Here is a 25,747-nt window from a genome sequence, read left to right as displayed (position 1 = left end):
AAAAACACAGTCCTTTTAAGGCTACAATAATTTTCTTCGTAACAAATACTTGTTATCCTCCCTAGAAAAATGTTACTAGTCATGATGTCAATCTGTGGCTTGACAATTGCTACTTTTAATGTATACTGTACTGTTTTCATCAAATAATACAGAAATTATCCCAAACCTAAGGAAAAGTATTCAGCTATTTCAGTGCTTCTTTTGTGGTTATATTCATTATATATACACATCAACACGTTCGTTTTAACACCCATCGAGTCTCTTCTTCATAGTGCTGGATCCCATTTACATTTCCCCCCAACATGACTGTGTCAACCCAAAGCAACACCAAGTTCTCATCAGCCAGTAGAGCTGGAGCCTTGCCGAAACCCTGTTTTCAGCTGCCCCCTTGCTGCTAAAAATGAACTTTGAGGCTGGTGCAGTATAGAAACACACCGATTACATCTGAGAGAATAGACTGAGCACAGGGAGTTTTTGAGAAAAGGCAGAAGTCATGAGATACCTTCACTAGAGTATCCCAAATCTCCTAACACATTTGATTAACGACTACACATACATGAAATGTTTGACTGCCCTAATCTTCGAGTCCAAAATTCTGAGCCACTAAATATTTATACTTCAGGAAAAGAATTAACTGAAAATTTCAGTGATAGTGAGTTGTGACAATAATCAGAGAATGCATCATTTACTGTCAGCATATGCTTATTTCTATCATGCCTCTCCACATTCTTTAAAAAAAGAAAAAGAAAAACCTAGGATACAAACTACTAAGAAATTCTAACCTATTCATATGTTACTGGTTTAACATACAGCACTTTACGAGAGATATTCAAATGGTAATTCTATGAAAAATGTATTTTCATTTTAGAGGAAAAGTAGATGGCATGAAAATAAGCTATGCGTTTTACCCCATTTAGTCTAACATTTGTAACATTCAGAAGTGGTCATATAAACATTTTCTTTTGCATGAGTGACTAATTATCTTATACATTCTTCACTAATAAGAGTAAATGCTTGATGAAGGAGAGAGAAAAGAATAGGAAGTCTCAGTCACATAGATTCAAACATTCCACATGTAATGTATTAATCAGCCCATAACTCATATTAAGCTAAAATTTAGGAACTCTACTTTCCATTAACCAAATGGGAAAACCAAACCACCATAAAACCTAAAAAGAAATTTTTATGTTTTTACTTCTCCTTTAGTTATAAACAAAAAATATGGCTATAGGGACAACAAAGAATAAAAATCAATAAGCAGCTTATATTTTCTAAATAGTGTCTGGTATCAACTCCATGTTCTTCATAACTTGAACAGCTCAAGGTCAAGCTTGTATTATAGCACTTAGAGTGTTCTACTCATACAATTTATTGTATATTGCTTCCCATCTCATATATTTTTATCTTCCATAGTATGCAGCCCAATGCCTTATGTACAGCAAATATTCAAAAATATTTCTTTTATTCTCTCCAAATGAACTTACCCTTCGAAACGACACAACATAAAACGTGTCTCCCCTTCTGCGGATAGCTTCAAAGAAGTCTTGGTAACTTCTGGGTGAAGCATAATACACCTGTAGCTCACTCCCTGAGTTCCTGCTGAAGTAAGAAAATGGCAAAGTGCTCTTAAACTGATGAATTTCTATCCACTCAAAAATGCTTCCTAATCTAAGGTGACATCTGAATCATAAGAATCTCTCTCAACCAGAATATTAGTAGCATTTTGGCAGCAATTTTTGCAATAACATTTTGAAAAGCTAAGATCCAGTTCACTAGAGCTAAACTCTCATTTCTGAATGCTCTAAATGTACCAGTCAAGTGCACTGCAAAGCACGTAAAAACAACAGAAGTACCAGAAAACAGACTTCTACATCAGTTTGCATGATTTTAAAATTTTGGTAAGAAAAATTAAGTCTGAGGAAAAGTTCTTTTTCACCGTTCTGTCAAATCTGTGAATGCATACTTGCTTATGAGGCTGTACAAAAGGTGAAAAAGAGCTTAGGATTTGGAAACAAATATACCTGTCTCTGAATTCCTGTTCCACCCCTCAATTGGGGAATTGTGGGGGAAATCCATCCCAGAGCAACTTCATTTTCCTCATCAGTAAAATGAGGGTAACTACATAAACCTTTCAGGACTGTCCCTGGGGTCAGAGATGTTCGTACCAACCATGTTACTCCTATGGGTCCTTTTGCATAGGAGCCACTCAACAATGATTAGCCATAGATATTAAAAGTATCATGTCAGTGCCTTGATAAAATTATATCTAAAAATGTAATACCTCAAACCACATCATATCCTGAAAGATGTACTCAAATGGTGTTAATATAGTTCTTAATAATATTTTCAGGGTCTTTTATTGTTTAGCACAGTAAGCTAACACCCAAAAGTTAAAGAGAGTAAAAAAAATGTTTATCTTTCTTCAAAAACAAAAATCATATATATTTAATTCTTATAGGTTCTTCTATATCTTCAAACTGTTACTAACTTAAGAGGACGGAAAGATTGACCTAAAAGGAAATTATAAATGAGCCATAAAAACTTCCTTTGAAATAGTTTCATGTACTCAATAGGCCATTTCTAACTATAATATTTTACCTGTACAACTCTTATTATTTACGGTAGTTACGTTCTATAAAGTCAGTGCGAACTCTGAACTAGAAAACACTGAACCGTTCTCCTAAGGGAAATCCAGGTGAGATTCCTGTGAGCCCTTAGTTACAGCATTTTTGTGAACTGATCATCATATAACCTTGCTTTACATGTTTCCATTTAAAGACACTTTCTTTAACAAACACTGCTCACTCATTAACAAAGCACTCACAGGCAACAGCACTGTAACCCGTGTACACACGAAGCTTATCTAATACACGTTTTCTCTACACAGCACAATACAGCCTTCTCGGGCTCTCGCAAAACTAGGCAGCACACTGCAGAACTATGCTTGTAGGCAATTTTAAATGATGAATTTAAAAGCAAAAATCATACAATGTAAAAACTACGGCACTAAATAGATCTCAGAAAGGACAAGTGTTTATAGTATGAGAGCTGAAACAGGAAGCCAAAGTACTGCTTTGCTGAAATTCACCTGGGAATGCAAATGACCATGAAAGTACCTTGAATATTGATTGGCGGTACAAATAAATTTTCTCAAGTAAGAGGATTCATAAATACAGAATGCATGAATAAAGAAGGTCAACTATAATTCACTTTAAAACATTTTTTAAAAACTGTTTTTTAAATAGCAGTTTAGGTTCAAGCAGTTTTCAGTTTTAAATATTAAGTTTGGGATTAAAAGAAATGCAAAAAGGCAAAATGGTTTTCGGAGGAGGCCTTACAGATAGCTGTGAAAAGAAGAGAAGCAAAAGGCAAAGAGAAAAGGAAAAATATTCCCATTTGAATGTAGAGTTCCAAAGAATAGCAAGGAGAGATAAGAAAGCCTTCCTCAGTGACCAGTGCAAAGAAATAGAGGAAAACAACAGAATGCGAAAGTCTACAGATCTCTTCAAGAAAATTAGAGATACCAAAGGAACATTTTATGCAAAAATGGGCATGAAAAAGGACAGAAATGGTATGGACCTAACAGAAGCAGAAGATATTAAGAAGAGGTGGCAAGAATACACAGAAGAACTGTACAAAAAAGATCTTCATAACCCAGATAATCACGATGGTGTGATCACCAGCCTAGAGCCAGACATCCTGGAATGTGAAGTCAGGTGGGCCTTAGGAAGCATCACTACAAACAAAGCTAGTGGAGGTGATGGAATTCCAGTTGAGCTATGTCAACTCCTAAAAGATGATGCTTTGAAAGTGCTGCTCTCAATATGCCAGCAACTTTGGAAAACTCAGCAGTGGCCACAGGACTGGAAAGGGTCAGTTTTCATTCCAATCCCAAAGAAAGGCAATGCCAAAGAATACTCAAACGACCGCACAATTGCACTCATCTCACATGCTAGCAAAGTAATGCTCAAAATTTTTCAAGCCAGGCTTCAGTGGTATGTGAACTGTGAACTTCCAGATGTTCAGGCTGGATTTCAGACTGCCAACATCTGTTGGATCATTAAAAAAGCAAGAGAGTTCCAGAAAAACATCTACTTCTGCTTTTGACTATGCCAAAGGCTTTGACTGTGTGGACCACAACAAACTGTGGAAAATTGTTCAAGAGATGGGAATACCAGACCACCTGACTTGCCTCTTGAGAAATCTCTATGCAGGTCAGGAAGCAACAGTTAGAACTGGACATGGAACAACAGACTGGTTCCAAATAGGGAAAGGAGTATGTCAAGGTTGTATATTGTCACCCTGCTTATTTAACTTATATGCAGAGTATATCATGAGAAATGCTGGGCTGGATGAAGCACAAGCTGGAATCAAGATTTCCAGGAGAAATATCAATAACCTCAGATACGCAGATGACACCACCCTTATGGCAGAAAGCAAAGGAGAACTGAAGAGCCTCTTGTTGAAAGTGAAAGAGGAGAGTGAAAAAGTTGGCTTAAAGCTCAATATTCAGAAAACTAAGATTATGGCATCTGTTCCCATCACTTCATGGCAAACAGATGGGAAAACAGTGACAGACTTGTTTTTTGGGCTCCAAAATCACAGCAAATGGTGACTGCAGCCATGAAATTCAAAGACGCTTGCTCCTTGGAAGAAAAGTTATGACCAACCTAGACAGCATATTAAAAAGCAGAGACATTACTTTACCAAAAATGTCCGTCTAGTCAAGGCTATGGTTTTTCCAGTGGTCATGTATGGAAGTGAGAGTTGGACTATAAAGAAAGCTGAGTGCAGAAGAATTGATGCTTTTGAACTGTGGTGTTGGAGAAGACTCTTGAGAGTCCCTTGGACTGTAAGGAGATCCAACCAGTCCATCCTAAAGGAGATCAGTCCTGAATATTCATTGGAAGGACTGATGCTGAAGCTGAAACTCCAATACTTTGGCCACCTGATGTGAAGAACTGACTCATTTGAAAAGACCCTGATGCTGGGAAAAATTCAAGGCACGAGGAGAAAGGGAAAAAACGGAGGATGAGATGGTTGGATGGCATTACTGACTCAATGGACATGAATTTGAGTAAGCTCTGGGACTTGGTGATGGACAGAGAGACCTGGCGTGCTGCAGTCCATGGGCTCACAAAGAGTTGGACACAACTTAGCGACTGAACTAAGAGATTAAAAACATTTTTAACTAATGAAGAAATAATATGCCATCATAATAATGTGTCAAAAAATGATATATTTTTAACATACACATAGTAATTGAATAAAATATTCTGGTTACAGAGATCTATAAGTTACTACATATAACTGAACAATCTGTTTCTATAATATAATGAGGAGAACAAGTTTAAGATGGAAGCAAAGTGTGCATTTCAACTTTACTGAAATACTGCTGCTGCTGCTGCTAAGTTGCATCAGTCGTGTCTGACTCTGGGCGACCCCACAGACAGCACCCAACAGGCTCCTCCGTCCCTGGGATTCTCCAGGCAAGAATGCTGGAGTGGGTTGTCATTTCCTTCTGCAGGGGAAAATACTAGGTATTTAGAATTCCTTAACCAAGAGCCTCCACACTTTCTCACCTGATACTAGTGGTTTCTGTGTATTGGACAGCCATGAGCTGAGAATTTGAGCCCTGTTCCAGAGCACCCTGAAAGAAAAGAAAATGTGTTAATGTTACATAATGAAATTATATGAAAAGTTTCCTATATTGACTCATTCTATATTTACATTTACTAAACTTCATTAAAGTATTCTTAAAAGTTTTTTTCATGAATATTCTGACATATTAAGCTTACATAACTAAATACCAATAAACAAATTAGAACTCATTTGGTCATATTCTGGGCTGAAAGATGTGTCTTATGGACAGTAAGACATTTAAGGGACTTCCCATAAAGATTCAAGATATAGCCACAAAACTTAATCCAAGTATCACAGGTTTTATGACCAGCTCATACAAGTATTACTGAATGTATAACAATTTAAGCATTAGTTGCTCAGGCATGACTGACTCTTTGCGATCCCTTGGGCTATAGCCCACCAGGCTCCCCTGTCCATGGAATTCTCCATGCAAGAATACTGGAGTGTGTAGCCATTCCCTTCTCCAGGGGATCTTCTCCAGGGATCAAACCCAGACCCATTGCATTGCAGGGAGATTCTTACTGTCAGAGCCACCAGGGAAATCATTAACAACTTGTGTTTGTCTCAAATAATTATTTTCCCAATGAAAATTTCCTAAAGTATGAGAAGAAAGTGAAAGTGAAAGTCGCTCAGTCATATCAGACCCTTTGCTGACTCCTGGACTATACAGTCCATGGAATTTTCTAGGCCAGAATACTGGAGTGTGTAGCCTTTCCCTTCTCCAGGGGATCTTCCCAACCCAGGGATACATCTCCCACATTGCAGCCACAAGGGAAGCCCAAAGTATGAAAGGTCCATAACAAAACTAAATCCTAATGTTTACTTTTTCCAGTGAGTCAACTCTTCGCATGACCCTGATGCTGGGAGGGATTGGGGGCAGGAGGAGAAGGGGGCGACAGAGGATGAGATGGCTGGATGGCATCACTGACTCGATGGACATGAGTTTGGGTGAACTCCGGGAGTTCATGATAGACAGGGAGGCCTGGCATGCTGTGAATCATGGGGTCGCAAAGAGTCAGACACGACTGAGAGACTGAACTGAACTGAACTGAACTGAAAGTTTACTTTGAGTAAACACAAAGGTCTTCGTGCATAAACAGACCTATAGACTAGTCCATCACTAAGAGATCTCACCAGTGACTCTTCGCCTTCTGCAACCATTAGTGATCTACATAGATTATGGTAGAAACTTCTCTCCCACTTAGCATCTGCTTTGCACTATGTCTTCTTATATACCCTGGCAGCTTTGTAAACTGATCTTCAAAAAAGTTTTATAAGACTATCAGAGTTCAAGAGCACATTAGGAATTGACTTTACTATTACTTTGTCAGAGACTTAACTAACTTTAATCACAAGATTACTAGCATTTGTTCGTTACTATATCCATCCATTCTTCCTTCAGCAATCAAACTTTCATAGAATGTGCCTACTACATGTACAGGTGCTACAGAATTTGATTTCTGCCATCAAGAAGCTTGTAGTGTAACTGGGAAGACAATACAGTATAATGCTAAAACACAAGAATATACAAAGGGTTAAGGGAAGAGAAGAGGGAACGATTTTGTTTGGTGGTAGACGGAACCAATATGCAGGGATGAACAGAGGGTTTCCAATTCCTGGCTCTGTAACAAGTCAAGGGTCTTATTTTATGAAAAACTAATGTAGGTCTTAAATATAGTAAGTGCTCAAAAATGCATTAAACAAAAGTAAAAAGAGCACACATAAAATGAAAAGAAAAAGATACTTAAATAATAAAATATTATACTTACTGTTATGCTTATGAAGTAGCAAATAAAGCCAAAATTAAACTACAGCTAGTGGATAATATAAATGTTAAAATAAACAGATTAAATAGCTGATGAATTTTAAATGATTTTGCTACTTTGGCACATATGAAATAAGCACAGAAGTCTGAAAAAAGTCAGACTTCTTTTCATAGACTCAGAAATGAGTGGGTAGGCTTTAAAGAAAGCTGAGTGACTTACAGAGACAGCAGGCAAACAGAACCTCAACATGCCATTTACCTATTCAAGATTTACACCAATAAATAGCGGGACTTATGAAAATTTGGCTGTGAACATCAACATTTTTAGCTCTGTGGACTTAGCACGAGGTTATGATCAGAAAAAAAAAGTGAGACATTTACATAGAAGTGAGAAAGATGTTAAAATCTCCAGTTATGTTGTAGATTTGTTTTCCCTTTGGTTCTGTCATTTTTCTGCACTATGTTTTTGAAACTTTGTTATTTGGAGCCTATGCATTTAGAATTGTTAGAACTTGATTTAATGCTCCTTCTCTCAACACAAAATTTCTTTGTCTTCTGTAATATTCCCTATCTACTTTGTTTGATTAACATAGCCACATCAGCATTCTAATGCTTAGTGCTTGCACATAAAATACACTTCACCCTTTATTTTGCATCTGTCTGTGTCTTTACGTTTAAAATGTCATTTCTTACAAACAGCATATAGTTGAGTCTTCCCTTTTAAAAAATCTAGTTTGATAATTTCTCCCTTTTAATTGATAAGTTTAGGCCATTAACTTTAATTGCTAATATAGTTGAGTTTGTTTCTACTACCCTGGTATATATTTTCTATTTATCCTAATTATTCTTTATTTGTTTATTCTTTTGGCTGAAATATACACTTTTTTAGCATTCCATTTTTACTGCGGATATCACCTTTTTAACTATTCCTTGTGCTCATTTTTAGTGGTTGCTCTAGAGATTATACTTTGATCTTTAAGCTACTAGTCTACCTTCAAATATTACTTGAACAATATAAAAACTTCATAAGAGTATAATTCCATTTATCCCCCTCCCTTTTTGTTCTTATTATCTAATATTTTACATCAAAACAAACTATAAACCCCACAACAAGCTGCTGCAAGTTTTGCTTTTAAAATAGTCTTCTTAAGATCTCAAATAGCTAAAGCAATGTAGGAAAAAAAAAAAAAATGGAGCTGGAAGAATCAGGGTCCCTGACTTCAGGCTATACTATAAAGCTATAGTCATCGAAAAGAGTATGATACCGGCACAAAAATAGAAATATTCATCAGTGGAACAGGACAGAAAACCCAGAAATGAACCCATGCACCTATGGTCAGTTTATGACAAAGGAGGCAAGAATACACAGTATTAAAAAACAGTCTCTTCAACAAACGGAGCCGGGAAAATAGGACACTACATGGAAAAAAATGAAATAAGATCATTCTTTAATACCATACATGAAAATAAGGTCAAAATGGATTAAAGACCTAAATGTGAGACTGGACACTATAAAACTACTAGAGGAAAACATAGGCAGAAGACTCTGACAGAAATCGCAGCAGTATATTTTTCAATCTGTCTCCCACAATAATGGAAATAAAAACAAAAATAAACAAATGACACCTACTTAAACTCAAAAGCTTTTACACAGAAAAGGAAACAATAAATAAGACAAAAAGACAACCCACAGATTGGGAGAAAATATTTACAAATGATGTGACTGACAAGGGATTAGTCTCCAAAATTTACAAACAGCTCATGATGCTTAAAAGCATCAAAACAAACAATCCAATCAAAAAATGGGCAGAAGACCTAAATAGACATTTCTCCAATGAAGACATACAGATGGTCAAGAGGCACCTGAAAAGATGTTCAACACGGTTAATTATCAAAATGGCTATCATCGAAAAATCCACAAACAATAAATGCTAGAGAAGGTGTAGAGAGAAGGGAACCCTCCTACATTGTTCGTGGGAATTTAAATTGGTACAGCCAGTGTGAAGAACAGTATGGAGGTTCCTTAAAAAAGACAAAAACAGAGCTACCATATGACCCTGCAGTCCCACTCCTGGGCATATATCTGGAGAAAAACATGATCTCAAATGATACATGCACCCCAATGTTCATTGCAGCACTGTTTACAACAGCCAAGACATGGAAGCAACCTACATGTCCATCAACAGAGGAATGGATAAAGCAGATGGGGTACACATACACACTGGAATATTACTTAGCCATTAAAAAGAATGAAATAATGCCATTTTGCAGCAACATGGATGGACCTAGAGATTGTCATAGTGAGTGAAGTTAAGTCAGACAGAGAAAGAGAAAAATCATATGACATCCCTTACATGTGAAATCTTTTTTTCTAAAAAGACATGATAAAAATAAACTTACAAAACAGAAAGACACTTAGACTTAGAAAATGGGTAAAGAGCTAGTTAGGGAGCTTGGGATGGACATGTACACACTGCTATATTTAAAACAGATAACCAGCAAGGACCTACTGTGCATATAGCACATGGAACTCTGTCGGTGTTATGTGGCAGCCTGGATGCCATCCTGGGGGAGTCTGAGGGAGAATGGATACATGCATATGTATGGCTGAGCCCCTTCGTTGCTCACCTGAAACTATCACATTGTTAATCGGCTATACCCCAATACAAAATAAAAAGTTTTTTTTTTAAGATACTAGTCTTTTAAAGACTTTGATATACACAAATAAAATAAAGATACTAAAACAAACAAAACAAACAGCCATTTATTTTTATCCAGATATTTACCCATTGTGGTGCTTTCACTCTGGATAATCTGGTGTTCTGTCTGGTACCATTTCCCTTAGTCTAAAAAACTCATGTTAGTATTTCTTACACCGCAGATCTTCTGGAGACAAATTATCTCAGTTTTTATCTGTCTGAAAATGTCTTTATTTTGCCTTCATTTGGAATGATATTTTTACTAATTTGCCCCTTTATCTTTTCTAATAACTCACAGTCCAGGAAGAGGGTAGAATTATGAAATAGGACAAATCAAATCAAGAATATAAGGCTTAGAGATGACAGAAATTTTAAAAATAATGTTCATTTGTCAAATTTATAGAATACCTTATTGGACTACTAGGTCCTTTGCACAAGAAGGTTCAAATTAGCAAAGAAGACTAAGCAGAGTAGATACAGGTTTTGTATACTAAAAAACAAAACCAGATGAATTCTTTATATGCTTTGGTATCAACAACAGCAGAAGAAGCAGAATGATTCTTCTTTCCCTAACCAATCAAGAACTTCATTTAACCTTTAACAAACATAGATTTATCCTTGTCATTCCTTTTTTCTGTAATAGCTAAGACTCCCATTTTTTTACCATTATCTAAGCTCCCTACTAAAAATATATGTACCCAAGATAGCAGAGAAAGAGATAAGATTTTAAACTACAAATCTCCAAATGTTCAAAAGCCATGAAATTAAAGCAAAATTCTTTATCTTCCACTAAAATTTCTGTAAGATTAAAGAACACCAAGCACCCTTACAAAGTTAACTCTCTGCTTATTTATCTAATGAACAGGAAAGAATAACATGAAAAAATATGTCAAAAGATAAGACAAAAAACTTATTTAGGCCAATGATTTAACCTATTTTTCATAAAGCCCACTTTGCCAGCTGTGTGGAATTCTCCACTGGCAACAGTCTCTTCCTGCTCCCTTTTCGCTCTTCCCTGTATAACAAAGGATGAAAGCCTTTTTACCCAACTATATTACCCAAACTTTTTTGCTACCAGGGTCTATATATAATTTAGGCTCTACCAATAATACTCACTTGCACCAGATTTGGAAAACAGAGGGAGACAGAGTTCATTTTTTTCTCTGGCCATGGAGGCAGCTAACGCATAGGCTTTGGCAGATGTGAGTTTTGGCAGTACTAGACATTGTATTTGGAGAAGGCAATGGCACCCCACTCTAGTACTCTTGCCTGGAAAATCCCTTGGATGGAGGAGCCTGGTAGGCTGCAGATCCATGGGGTCACTAAGAGTCGGACACGACTGAGCAACTTCACTTTCACTTTTTACTTTCATGCATTGGAGAAGGAAATGGCAACCCACTCCAGTATTCTTGCCTGGAGGACCCCAGGAACAGAGGAGCCTATTGGGCTGCCATCTATGGGGTCGCACAGAGTCGGACACGACTGAAGCGACTTAGCAGCAGCAGCAGCAACAGACGTTGTATTCCAATGCGAGTCAGCAGCTTTGGGACTTTGAGGTAACTATGACATTAGTAATGATTGCCTGTAGCCTCCAGAAGTACTGCCAACAAATAAAGTTGCTATAATAGGTGAACAAAAGGTAAGTGGCCCAGAGAAACACATGCTGGATAATCAGAGACTCTTGATGTCAGAGCTTAAGCTCATTTAGACTAACCCTCATTATTTTATAGATGAAAACAGTCCCTTAATGGTCAAAAGTTCATGTTTCTCAATATCCTTTTAATGTACTTTAGAACATACATACTGCTTCCAATTAGTTTCCAAATAATCAAATAGTTAAGGCGTTCCATTAGCATATCCATTAGCTTCCCTTGTGGTAAAGAATCTGACTGCAATGCAGAAGACCTGGGTTCAATCCCTGGGTTGGGAAGATCCCCTGGAAAAGGGAACGGCTACCCACTCCAGTATTCTAACCTGGAGAATTCCATGGACTGGACTGATAGTCCATGGGGTTGCAAAGAGTCGGATGTGACTTTTACTTTCACTTTATCTTCCCTGGTGGCTGATGGTAAAGCATCTGCCTGCAATGCGGGAGACCTGGGTTCGATCCCTGGGTTGGGAAGATCCCTGGAGAAGGAAATGGCACCCCACTCCAGTACTATTGCCTGGAAAATCCCATGGATGGAGGAGCCTGGTAGGCTACAGTCCATGGGGTTGTAAAAGAGTCAGACATGATTGAGCAATTTCACTTTATTAGCATATAACCAGGTAAACCTGGTGAAACATATCCCATCCCAAAATGAAATGTCTTGATTCTTACAGCTACTCCATTTCTCTGTTTCCATTAATGGCAATCATCCTGAAGTAATTTTCTCATTTTATTTTTACCTCCTGAACCCACATCAATGAGCCTTTTGTCATTACCACTCTCCAGTGAGACAACTTTCGTCAGTCACTTGTTGATGCTTAGTCACTAAATTGTGTACAATTCTTTTGCTAACCCATGGACTGGAGCCTGCCAGGCTCCTCTGTCCATGGGATTTCCCAGGCAAGAGTACTGGAGTGGGCTGCAATTTCCTTCTCCAGGGGATCTTTCTGACCCAGGGATCGAACCTGGGTCTTCCACACTGCAGGCAGACTCTTTACCGTCTGCACCACCAAGGAAGCTTTTAATCCAGCTTTATTCCAATTCTTGATGTTCCTCAAATACATAAACTGCTTCCTCCTGAGGGTCACTAATACTTTCTATTCTCTTGCTTTGGAAGCTGTTTTTCCAGGTTTTCTCCTAGATCTTTACGTTATTTGCTCCTCCATTTTCTGCCTATGGCAAAAGCAGTGTTCTCACCAAAACCCTCTTCTTCCCAAGCACATAGGAAAACTACATTTGCCAAACCTACTGCAAGGGAGACTAGGAAAAGTGACAGAGTTTTAGTCAACGGAACAGTGGCAAAGGCCATGCCTTATCCCTAAAATATTTTGCATAATTTTCCAAACTTTCTTCCTCAACATCCAAAGCTAGAAGCAAAGGATTTCAAGTTGCTGAGGCCACAATGTAGAAGAATCTGGGTTCCTTAGTCACTGCTTGGAGGAAAGCCATTCTAGAGAGCTATCTCAAACTCCGAGTGGGTGAGGAACAAATTTCTATTCCAATGGCTACTGAGATTTTGAGGCCAGCTGCTGTTGTTTGGTTGCTAAGTCGTGCTCAACTCTTTGTGACCCCCCCATGAACTGCAGCACGCCAGACTTGTGACAGCTGGTAATAATTACCTTGACAATACCTTACTCAAGTGGAATCTCTTTAGAGAAGGCTTCTCTTACCACCCAATCTAAAATTGCCACTCACCTCTCAATTCAAACTCTAGCCCTGTTTTTTTCTATAAATAACTTTTAATTTTGAGTCAGTGAGTCAAAGTCGCTCAGTTGGGTCTGACTTTGCAACACCATGGATTGTAGCTCACCAGGCCCCTCTGTCCATGGAATTTTCCAGGCAAGAATACTGGGGTGGTTTGCCAGTCCCTTCTTCAGGGAGTCTTCTCGACCCAGGGATCAAACCCAGGTTTCCTATATTGCAGGCAGATTCTTTCCTGAGCCACCAGGAAAGCCCTTTGAGTGTATTTAAATACTTATTTATTTTTTTAAGTTAATCTTCTCCCTCGTGATGAGAACTTTAAAGATCCATTCTCAGATTTCCCTGGTGGTACAGTGGATAAGAATCTGCCTGCCATCTACTGTAGAGCACATGGAAATCTGCTCAGTGTTATGTGGCAGCCTGGATGGGAGGGGGGACTGGGGATACATGAATGACTGAGTCCCTGAGCCGTTTACCTGAAACTATCACAACATTGTTAATCTACTATACCCCACTACAAAATAAAAAGTAAAAAAAAAAAGAAAGAATCCACCTGCCAACGCAGCAAACACAGGTTTTACCGCTTGTCTGGGAAGATTCCACACGCTGCGGAGCAACTAAGCCCTTGCAGCACAACTACTGAGTTCGCGTGCTGCGACTACTGAAGCCAGCACACCTGGAGCCTGTGCTCTGCAACGAGAGAAGCCACCGCAACGAGAAGTCTGCACACCAAAGCCAGAGAACGGCTCCTCCTCTCCACAACCAGAGAAAGCCCGTGAGCAGCAATGAAGACCCAGCACAACCAAAAACACAAAAGATCCATTCTCTTCCAATTTTCAAATATACACTACGGAATTATTAACTAAGGTTACCATGCAGTGAGCTACGTCCCTATGACTTCTTTATTTCGTAACTAGAAGTTTGTGGCCTCCACCCACCACCTCTGGCAACCTCCATGAGTTTGGTGTGTTTTTTTTTTTTTTAAGTCAGAATTCAATTTTATTTCACATTGATAGAAACCGTGAAAAAGATTTACATTTTCCCACATTAGAGCACAGCATTTCAATGGAATATTTCTTGCCATAAGTTAGATCTTGCTGATTTGTGTCAGTGAAACAACAGTTTATATTCTTCAAGGTAAAGCAAAATGACTTAGTAAATGATTGTTTAAAAACTGTGAATCCAGACATAAACATATGGCTTCATTATTCACATGCTCTGTGTAGTCCATACCAAGTCATTTCCATCATCAAATAGCACCCATTTATGAAGATGCCATCCTAACACTGTCCTAGTCAGCTGGAATTTTAAGATTCCACATGTAAATGAGATCATACGGTATTTATGTTTTCTGGGTCTGACTTATTTCACTTGACTTGTTTATAGTTTATCTTTCTCATTAGAATGTAAGTTCCATGAAGGCAGGGACTCTATAGTACTCTCTACTATATTCCCAAAGTCCAGGATAGCACCTGGCTCATTATTACTACCACAGGTAACATTTGTTAGGAGCTTGCAATGTGTCAATCTAAGTAATTCAGAAGTAGTATTAGATACTGGAATGACAGAAAGACTATAAATGTACTTTGTGGTAAAAAACAAAAAAAATTTAAGATAGAAGCCCAGCTATACAGGTTCTAAATAAGAGCTGTCAATAACCTGTCTAAATACAAAAATGCTCTCCATGGAGATGTGCCTTCAATCCCAAGCTGTCCTACATTTGAAAAGTTCTAAGAACAGAGGAGATAAACAGTATCATTTGTTAAGTTTTTTGTGCCAAGAACAGCTGATGCAGACCCATGCATAGCAACTCCAGACTTGAAAGCAAATTTGAGAGACAGAGCAGGAAAGAGCACCATGCCTGAACAGGAAGCACTAGCACTATAAAACCTAAATGAGTGTTGTGAAACCTGGGAGGAGGGCTTCAGTGGCCTTGACAGCTGCACCAGTAGCAGCAGGAGGCAGCAGGAAGTGGTTACAGTTCAAGCTTCCCAAGTCATCCAGGGAAGACGGCAACCCACCTGCAGGAAGCCTTCTAACAAGTATGCCAAGTGAAAGTGAGAGTCTTAATCGTCAAAGTGTTAGTAGCTCAGTAGGGTCTGACTCTTAGCGACCCCATGGACTGTGGCCTGCCAGGCTCCTCTGTTCACGGAATTCTCCCAGCAAGATACTGGAGTGGGTTGCCATTTCCTTCTCCAGGGGATCGTCCCAACCCAAGGATTGAACCTGGGTCTCCTGTATTGCAGGCAGATTCTTTACTATCTCAGCCACCAAGGAAGCCCACAAATATGCCAACTGTTGTTAAAGACAAGCAGAAACAAACCTGAAGAATACGAGTTTTCTGTTGATTATTTGTCATTCTTCTTGACTTGGTCCTTTCCACTTCGTGCCTATGAACCCATCCTCGAAGTTCATGATTTAACCTATAAAACAGCTTAATTGATTAAACATATTTCATAGAAACAGATGTTTCACCTGATTGGAAAGGAATTTAATCATGTTCTGAGGTTCCAAAGAGCATTCCAAATGCCTAATGATTCAATATTCTTTTGACTTAAGAAAGCGAAGACACTTAATGTTAGTTGTTTTTAATGACTTGCATTTTTATATAGTAGTCTCCTCAATCATGAGTTCAAAGTTCAAAGAAAATCATAGCTAAATACCTGCCAAACATAAATACTAAATGCAAAAGTTTTTCCACAAAGTATTTCTGTTTCTGCTCTTGGACTATGTACACACAAATACTGGAGAGCACAGAACAAGTCATAGGGCTCCTAACCACAGATGGACGCATCAAGGCCTTTGAAACGCATGCTGTTTGGGGAGAAGAAAAAGAATCAATCAACTGCTCAGGAAGAGAATTTTTAAGGCACTATAATCCAAATTTTCCAAAACTGAAAAAAAAAAAAAAATTTTAAGCCCAGTTCAAATATAACTTCCCTTTATTTTTCTTACTTTTTAAAGCAGTTGTGGAGATGTCAGACTATACTCAGTTTTCTACAGTTGATTACTACATACCACACACACACAAAAAAAAACTGAAGCAGTTTTTAAGGTGTGTAGATAGGATCCAAAAATCACAGGAAAAAAAATTCAAGGGAAGAGTAAATAAAGAAAAATACACTAATGTGAAAGTGATTCCAGAATCACATATCTTCAAATTACTACCTTCCTAATTTGAAAAGGTACCTTCCAATATGAATGTTACCACCTACAAATCTAACACTTACCCTGAATTTTTATATTAATATCATTCTTTAGTTTTCAAATAAGACATATTTAAGCATACAACTCCCATATAATCACATAAAATAGACCCAATACCCCCTTTATCAGGTTGGTGGGGAAACTGAACAATTGATATGCCTGCCTATGGTTATGCAAGAAATAATTCAGAGTTTTCTCAGGTATTTGGTTAATCTGAATTAATATCTGTCTAGGTTCCACAGCTAAGCACAGGAACCCAATCAGCTATATCTGTAACAATTGACAACACTCACCTGAGAGATTCTGTTGTGTTTATCAGGGGCTGACAGGGAGGCGGAGGAATATAGAGTAATGGTTCTTCAGTTAGCACCATCAGGGCTTTGTCATTTGAAACAGAATGGTCATATCTGAAACATAAATGTACAAAATGTGTTGCCTTGTGTCTTGTATTCCTAAGAGGAAGTCTGCTATAAGAAAGTCATTGCTAGTATTGTTTTCATGAAAATAAAAATATAAACCAGTACAGTCCTCCTATACAGCAGAGAACTATATTCAGTATCCTACGATAAATCATAATGGAAAAGAATGTTAAAAACGAATGTGTGTGTGTACACACAGCACTAACACAATACTGTAAATCAACTACACTTCTGTACTTCCATAAAAACATTTTTGTAAATATTTTGAATAGAAGATACTGCAAGCAAGAAGTGAATGTGATTTAAAATGGGGGGAAATATATACCATATAGCACAAACATCATTTTGCAATTTTCTAAAGAGATTATCACGGTAGTTCACATTTACTGCCCAATTATTAAGTACTTAAAACTAGAGATATAATGATAACACACAGTTCACGTCTTCAATGAACTCAAGGCATACTCAGTGATGCTGGAACACAAGGGGTAACAGTGAGAAGCTAAACTGGGGGAAAGACCCACTGATGGACAGGAAAGACTTACGACCGACAGTGAAGTATTATGTAACCAGGACTGAAGTTTGTGCTCATTCTCAACACTGTGATAAGAGAACTGAACAGTCTCCTTAAAAGAGTGTCTGTGTATATATCCCAGTGTTCATTACAGCACTATTTGCAATAGCCAGCACATGGAAGCAACCTAGATGTCCACTGACAGATGAACAGACAAAGACGTTGTGGCATATATATACAATAAAATATCACTCAGCCATAAAAAGGAACATGTTTCGGTCAGTCCTAGTGAAGTGGATAAATCTAGAGCCTGTTATACAGTGACGTGAGTCAGAAATAGAAAAATAAATATCATGTATTAATGCATATGTATGGAATCTAGAAAAAACCAGTACTGATGAACCTCTTTACAGGGTAGAAAACAGACTCTGGACACAGCAGGGGAAGGAGCGGATAGGACAAACTGAGAGAGCAGCACTGAGACATGTACAGTGCGATATGTGAAACAGACAGCTAACGGGAAGTGGCTATGCCACACGGGGAGCTCAACACGGTTCTCTGTGACAGCCTGGAGGGTGGGGGAGGCTGGAGGGGGCAGGGGGAGGTTCAAGAGGGAGACATATATATACTTACGGCTGCTTCATGCTGTTGTATGGAAGAAACCAATACAATATTGTAAAACAATTATCCTCGGATTAAAAATAATGAAAAAAAAAAATCTGTGTGTGGTAGGGGAAAGGAAAAGCATAAAATACTTGGCAGGAGAAAAGTAAAAGCCTTGAAAAGTTAAATATTAGAATCAGGGAGGAATCCCTAATAAAACACCTGACTGACATTAACCAGTTATTCCATTAGCTTTAAAAAATATACTTTCCTAATCATCACAGTGATCTCTATCACGTGAATTCATATCCGGGGTATGATGTAGTGAGCAAAATGTGGGTTGAAAATCCTAATCAGATCCTAATCTGAGTTGAGGATATTATTGCTATTTATTCCAGTCAGTCTGCTATTTTAACCTTTCTTACTAAGAAATCTGAATTCTGTCTTGAATTTCTTTATATACAATACTCTGGATTTAGAAAACTAGATTTATTAAAATTCAAAAAGAAAAACACAAAATTGGACATGGCTAGATTTGTGCTTTTCAATCAACAATAGATATTTTTGAAAACCAACTATATGCCAGATACTGTGCTAGGTGATGGAATTCCAACAGGGAACAGGGAAATGAAGTCCAATCCTCCATGATCTTGATGGAGAAGATGGACCAAATACAAGAAAACAAACACAGAGAATAAATCCAAACTGAGGTAAGAGCTATGAAAAAAAACATATGGTTGAGATAGAAAACCAAATGACAATGCCTACTTCAGATAAAATGGTCCGAGAAGGAGAAGGTATTTAAGACAAGGCGTAGAGGATGGCAAGAAGCCAAACCTATAAAAACTGGGGGAAGAGTGTTCTAGATAGAGGCAGGTGGGAAAAGGGAGGCTTTATGGAATTAAGGAAAACTCACCAGCGGAAAATTGTAAGCAAGTGAGGGAGGCACAAGATGTTTGGTAAGATGGAGACCAATCATGGTAAGGAATTACTAAATGTAATAAGGAGCCACAAAAAGGTGTTAGGTAGAGAAGTGATATATTTTTAATTTATATGTATCCCTTGCTATTGTACCAAAACCAGTTTTGATGGAGGCAAAAGGGGAAGCTGGGAGACCAGTCAGAGTGGAAGACCACTCTGCCTTGTGCTTGGTAAATTCTCTCTCAGGAGAGATCAACAGCAATCTGGGCAAGAGCTGAAGATACTATGACTAAGGTGGTGGCAGTGAAGATAAACAATGAACCAATTCAAGATAATGTTTGGAAAGAATATCAATAGCACTTGTTGAAAGGGAGGAACCAGGGTTTCTGGCTTGAGCAACAGAAATGACGAAGCGTGCTGTACAGAAGCGGGTGGAACCTGAGTATGGAAAAGGACCTAGAGTTTCACTGTGCAGGGGTTAAGTTCGAAATGTTAAGAGAAGTGAAGGAACTACTGGATATATGACTTTGGAGACTCAGAAGTCTGGGCAGGAAATCAAAGAGAGTCATCGCGATATACAGAAATGGACTGTGTGCTAAATTATGGCATAAAGGGAAAAAAAGCTCACAGTTCTATACGTTAGGATTTGGATAGAAGAGGAGCCTACAAAGATGAAGCAGAGCCAATGAAAACAGAGGAAACAAAACTGCAGCAATACTAAAGGAGAATACTTCAAGAAGGAGTGATCTATACAGCCAAATGCTGAGGAAAGATCAAGATAGAGAGTTTTCACTGGACTGACAATGCTGAAATCAGTGGCCACCTTGACAAAAATAATTTTTGCAGTGTGGAAAACTAACTTTAGATAAAACTTAAAGACTTCTAACTATGCCACATACAAGTGGGAAAAAGCAACAGCAGAGGGTATATACACCATTCTTTCCTGCAGCTGTACCAGAAACATTCTTGATGCCCTTTCTTCTGCCTACGGGGGTTGTTATTCAGAATAAAACAGCGATTGTGGTACACAGGTAATGAACGCACACACAAAAAGAAATCAGCTCAAATTAACTGTTGAGGGAGAAGAAAAAAACCCTGCCTTGCACTTGGTAAATTCTGAATGCTTTTAAGAAGCCAGAGGCTGTTTACCACACTAAAAAAAAAAAAAAAAACCTACTAAGACCAAAGATCTTTATATATGTGTTATTTTAAAATCAGGTCTGAATACTCACAAAAATACAAACACTGAAGTCAAGTTCATCAAAAAAGTCTTGAACTACTTTTGAAACTATAAATCTGATTTATAATTTTATTTCCATGTGATAAACTCTGGTAATGATTTCTGCACATCTGTGCTGACTGGCTTTATTCTATCAGCCAAAAATATTCTTTGGAAAAGGAAACAAAAAATCTGATAGGAGAAATATTATATCATGAAAGGGACTGCTGCTGCTGCTGCTGCTGCTAGGTCACTTCAGTCGTGTCCGACTCTGTGCGACCCCATAGACGGCAGCCCACCAGGCTCCCCCGTCCCTGGGATTCTCCAGGCAAGAACACTGGAGTGGGTTGCCATTTCCTTCTCCAATGCATGAAAGTGAAAAGTGAAAGTGAAGTTGCTCAGTGATGTCCGACTCTTCGCGACCCCATGGGCTGCAGCCCACCAGGCTTCTCCATCCATGGGATTTTCCAGGCAAGAGTAATGGAGTGGGGTGCCATTGCCTTCTCCGAGGAAAGGGACTAGGTGGAATTGAAGAGGAAAGAAAAGGGAGAACATAAGCCAACATGCAATCTGGAAACAATGATATCCACACTACTCCTGAGATGGTCAGAGTTCCAGACTGCCTGCAAACCATTCCATACCAATAGAGAAAATTTCAATAAATAAATCACTGCAATAAAGGGCAGTCTTAAGGAGCTACAGCTAATGAGAATTTCTGGAATAAATACTGGTTCTGGCTGATGCCTTAGAAGTTGATGCCTTCATCTAAGAAGTCCTGATTTATACCTGACATGCTGACATAATTATTACACTGGTACAATAGTACTAGTAGCTGAAGCTCCAATTCTTTGGCCACCTGATGCAAAGAAGTGACTCATTAGAAAAGAGCCTGATGCTGGGAAAGACTGAGGGCAGGAGGAGAAGGGGACGACAGAGGATGAGATGGTTGGATGGCATGACCGACTCGATGGACATGAGTTGAGCAAGCTCCAGATGGATGGTGATGGACAGGGAGGCCTGGTGTGCTGCAGTCCATGGGGTCGCAAAGAGTTGGACACAACTGAGCGACTGAACTGACTGACTGACGCTAGTACTAGTTTTCATTATTAAAAGTCTCTCGGTTTGGTTGACAGATTACATGGTCATCTTATATACCACACATTTCTAAGACTGAAAAAATATATGCAGTTAATTATTAAATGATAGACAAATGTAATATTATAAATTACGAGATTAGAATCTACTCCTTTTTTATTTGAACCAGTTGTCATAACTCTCCTGAAAAAATGAAACATAACATAAAGTAAGCTGCATTAAAACACACACACACGAATGTTATGGCTGAGTATAAATAAACCACCTAAAAATCAGTTTAAAACAAATTCATACTTGGTGCTTTCAAACGTTTCACAAACATTTTTTGGTATCTGTTATTTAGTATATAAAATAATAAAAGAAAGAATATCAAATTAATGGGCGAACACCTAAATCTACCAAATGGCTTAATAATAATCTTAGGTATTTCGATAGAGACTTGCATACAACCAAGAATCAATAATCATTTCCATTTTTTATTAAGACCAGTGGAGGCTCTGGGTCAAGGACAGAGAGATGGCTTGCACTTCACGAATTATTTTGAAAGCTGATAAATTACAGCCTAAAAGTCATTCAGACCTCTAGTTAGAGCTAATACGATCAAAGGACTGTGCTTTCCACGAACCACCATATTATCTTACTCTAACATGGACAAGTAACTGAAAGCTTTTATTTATTGTAGTTTGTGAAAAATACAAAATATTTTTATAACGCTTACCTGAACAGTAATTTCAGGTGTCTAATTCCATTCTATTTTAGCAACAAGCTATAAAACATAAGTGGCGTACTCTCAACTCTCATAAATCCAAAGGCTATCTATGAAAAATGTAACTTTTGCTGGATCTTACATAGACAACAACAGAACTCAAAATTACAGCATATGCAGGGCTAACTTGGAAAAATTATTTAGCAAATTAAAAATACTATTACTATTAAACTCCAGTAATGTTCAGGGAGACTTATACAATCACTAAGATCAGTATTTCAGAAGTATGGCTAATTTGGGCATGTAAAAAAAAGGCAGGAAATGTTAGGTTTTCCAACATCTATCACATTCTATGTTGCATTACAGTTACTACCATAGAATTCTTTGGATCATCTGCCATATTTAGCGCAGTATTTTGCACACTGAAGATTCTTAAAAAAAGTGAATACTAGCGTTTTTTTCCAGGAAGACTGAATGAAGACAAGCCTGAAGGACTATGGTAATACTCTCATTAAGTGGTATGGGTGTAACAGAGTAAAAATCAGAAGAATGATTCCCCTATGGCCTTTGGCCTGTGAAACCTTAGAGAGTTAAGAGTAATCAAATCTTTAATGATTTTCAAGCATTATTCTGTGCCATGGTTGACACACTATAACCTCCCTTTGCCTTGTAATTCAAGGACCTAGCTCCACTTGACTCTAATAAAAATTATAAATCACACGGAAATGTTTATCAAAAACATTTTTGAAAAGGGCCACTATAACCTTCTTCTACTTGCCATAGGTAAAAATTATATTTTCATACAGTTGTCTTTACTACTTCCAAGCTATATGGAAATTTATGAAGACAGAATTAAATTATAACAAGAAAAAGAGATTCAATAAAAATCACAATAAACAAGTATAAATGATTTTATCTAATAACTGCAAATGGATTCAGCCATATCATTCCACCAAATCATATCCATCACAGATGATACAGTAACAAATATTACACTATATATATAAACATATGACAGTAAAATAACTATACTAAAGCACTACAAACAATATACCATGTGTAATATATAATGTATGTGTTTCAACGCATATAGTAGTACACACAAACCGAGATTTTAAGGTCCCAGCTCTACAAGAATTCTAAAACTGGGACAGTTTTTAAAAAGGAAATTTACCCTTAGAACTGATCTTGGTAAAATTTATGAACATCCTTGTAACTTGTTTGCTCTACTAGTTGAAATTGTATATAAACAATTTAGATATAAATCTAACCTGTAGCTGTTTTTCTGGATGATGTCATCTGATGTGTCTTGCTCCTCTTTAGCAGAAAATCCTAGAAGATGCCTCCTTTGATTTGTAGGGTTCACACTAGGATTCATTCTCTTGGAATCTTGTTCCAACATGCTGAAAATGTTAAAATGTTAGCAAATAATTGAAGAAAAATTTGTCATACATACACATGCTACGTGTAGCTCTGAAGCAAATCAGAATTCTGTACACACAGCAAGAATACTAGGTATAGAGGTAAGTCAAAACAGCTTACTGATATGGTCAAATCCCTAGCTTGGCATCCTATACATACATGAAAAACAATTTTGAAAATAATTTTTCTAACTATAGGAGTACATTATTTATAAACTGTTTTAAAAAGTCAGTATTCTATATGCTTTAAACTATGAATATATCCCTGGAGAAGGACATGGCAACCCACTCCAGTATTCTTGCCTGGAGAATTCCATGGACAAAGGAGCCTGGGGGGTACACTCCATGGGGTCGAAAAGAGTTGGACACAACTGAGTGACTTAGCATGTGAATATACACATATATATAAAGTAAAAATAGGTCCAATGTACATATAAACAAATTCCAAACTCAGATAATAACTAGAATAAGAAGTCTTCCTCGATGCTTCAGATTGATGTTTTCAAAGAAGAAATACTTCAAATAAAACGGGAATTATTCTCTTTATCAACAATCAAATTTACTAGATTTTCACCATCCCAGAAGGCAGGCTATCAAATAAAGTTAACAGAAATTTTTTAAATGTTGATTTACTCCTTTCTCTTCACTCTTCCTAAATCTTTTTGTATGTATCTGGGGCAAACATAGATATATATTATTGCAATAGTTATTTAACACTTTCAACTAACTAACCAAGGGCTTAGAAATCTGGCTCATCGATATATCTGGTGTGTTTAATTTTACAGTGCCACATATATAACTTATACTAGTCAAAACCTTCCTGAAATTCAACACAAAGGGAATTTCCCTAGGGAAGCACAAAAGAAGGGATACCAGATTCTATTTAGAGGGATGAAGCGTAGGAAGGAAATAAGGCTGATGAGAGGGTCACAGTTAAGGGCCCCGAGATTCTAAGAGAAAAGGAGTTCTTTCAGGTGGAGTACTTTGCCTCCAGATTTGGAGAAAGGGATGTTAGGTGGAAGGAAAAGCATGCACATCACTGTAGAGTCTCTTCCTGATGCCTTGCTATATTCCCCATTCTCTGCAATCCTTCCTTCCTGGAGTCACCATCATCCAGTGTTTCTCACAGGATGTGCTGTGGCGCGCGGGCACACTACAGACTCTTCAGGGGTTACCATCTAATGATGGTCATGGTGTAAAATCTAATTTTGCTACAACTGAGGCTCCATTTTGTTACAACTGTATCTTTCAGAAAGAATGTTCACCTGAGTAGTCAGGAACAGTATAAACCCTGCTACAAATGAGATAAAAGGCTGTGGAATACCCCACTAAACTTATGAACACTTAGCCTGGTGAGTATTTTAGAAAACATGAGATAAGCAGTAAACAAAAACAATTTTGTAGGGAAGCCAAATGAAGAGTGTGATGATAACTGTAGAATGTGTTTTTTCTTTTCAAACCTTACATTTTGGAAAAGGGTTTACTTTTTAATCCTTTCAAGGGTGATGCCAAAACGTCTACCTAGGAAAGTAAGCCTAAACAAAATCAAAGGTAAACACTTCCCCCTCAGGACTTCCCTGGTGGCTCGGTGGTAAAGAATCCACCTGCTACGCAGGAGACACAGGTTCAAGCCCTGATCTGCGAACATCCCACATGCTGCAGAGCAACTAAGCCCAGGCACCACAACTACTGAGTCCAGGAACCGAAGCCCAGGCACCCGAGAGCCCGTGCTCCACAACGAGACACGCCGTCACAACGAGAAGCCCGTGCGCCGCAGCTAGAGAGCAGCCTCCGCTCTCAGCAACTAGAGAAAAGCCCGCCCGGCAAGAGACCCAGCACAGCCGAAAATAAACAAATAAATGAAATTATTTTTTTAAAAAGAACTTACCCCAGTTTACAGAATTATTCACCTCCTATCAACCTACCTCTCCATTGCAATTGTGCAATATCCACATAATAACATTCCTGTTTGGTGGATGTACTCCGTCAATCTCACCAATGACTAGGAGAAACTCTACCACTCTAACTATTTAAGAATTGGGTCTGAACCCCACTCACATTTTATTTCTACTGGATAGTGTTGAGCTAAAAGCTCCTAGGAAGGAACAGGGTTTGGGAGAGGAGCAAATTCTGGGTGTCCCTCCCTGCAATTCACTTCAATAGGGTCGCTTTTTTTTTTTTAACTA

General features: G+C 38.0%; 1 protein-coding gene across 1 annotated transcript in view; it reads right to left on the bottom strand.

Moving 5' to 3' along the window:
• The window catches only part of ATF6 (activating transcription factor 6), a 235,559-nt gene that overhangs the window by 135,323 nt on the left and 74,489 nt on the right, over window positions 1-25,747 (bottom strand). The window contains exons 10-14 of the mRNA XM_070366586.1: window positions 23,412-23,543; window positions 16,957-17,070; window positions 15,780-15,879; window positions 5,583-5,650; window positions 1,485-1,599 (exon numbers count right to left, since the gene is read on the bottom strand). Of these exons, the coding sequence (XP_070222687.1) occupies window positions 1,485-1,599; window positions 5,583-5,650; window positions 15,780-15,879; window positions 16,957-17,070; window positions 23,412-23,543 (529 nt within the window). The remainder of the gene's footprint in view (window positions 1-1,484; window positions 1,600-5,582; window positions 5,651-15,779; window positions 15,880-16,956; window positions 17,071-23,411; window positions 23,544-25,747) is intronic.

This window comes from Bos mutus, chromosome 3 (assembly GCF_027580195.1).
Source record: "Bos mutus isolate GX-2022 chromosome 3, NWIPB_WYAK_1.1, whole genome shotgun sequence".
In the NCBI taxonomy this organism is placed as follows: Eukaryota; Metazoa; Chordata; class Mammalia; order Artiodactyla; family Bovidae; genus Bos; species Bos mutus.
Note: the sequence above shows the minus strand (reverse complement) of the source record. Positions and strands in the feature narration are given on the sequence as shown.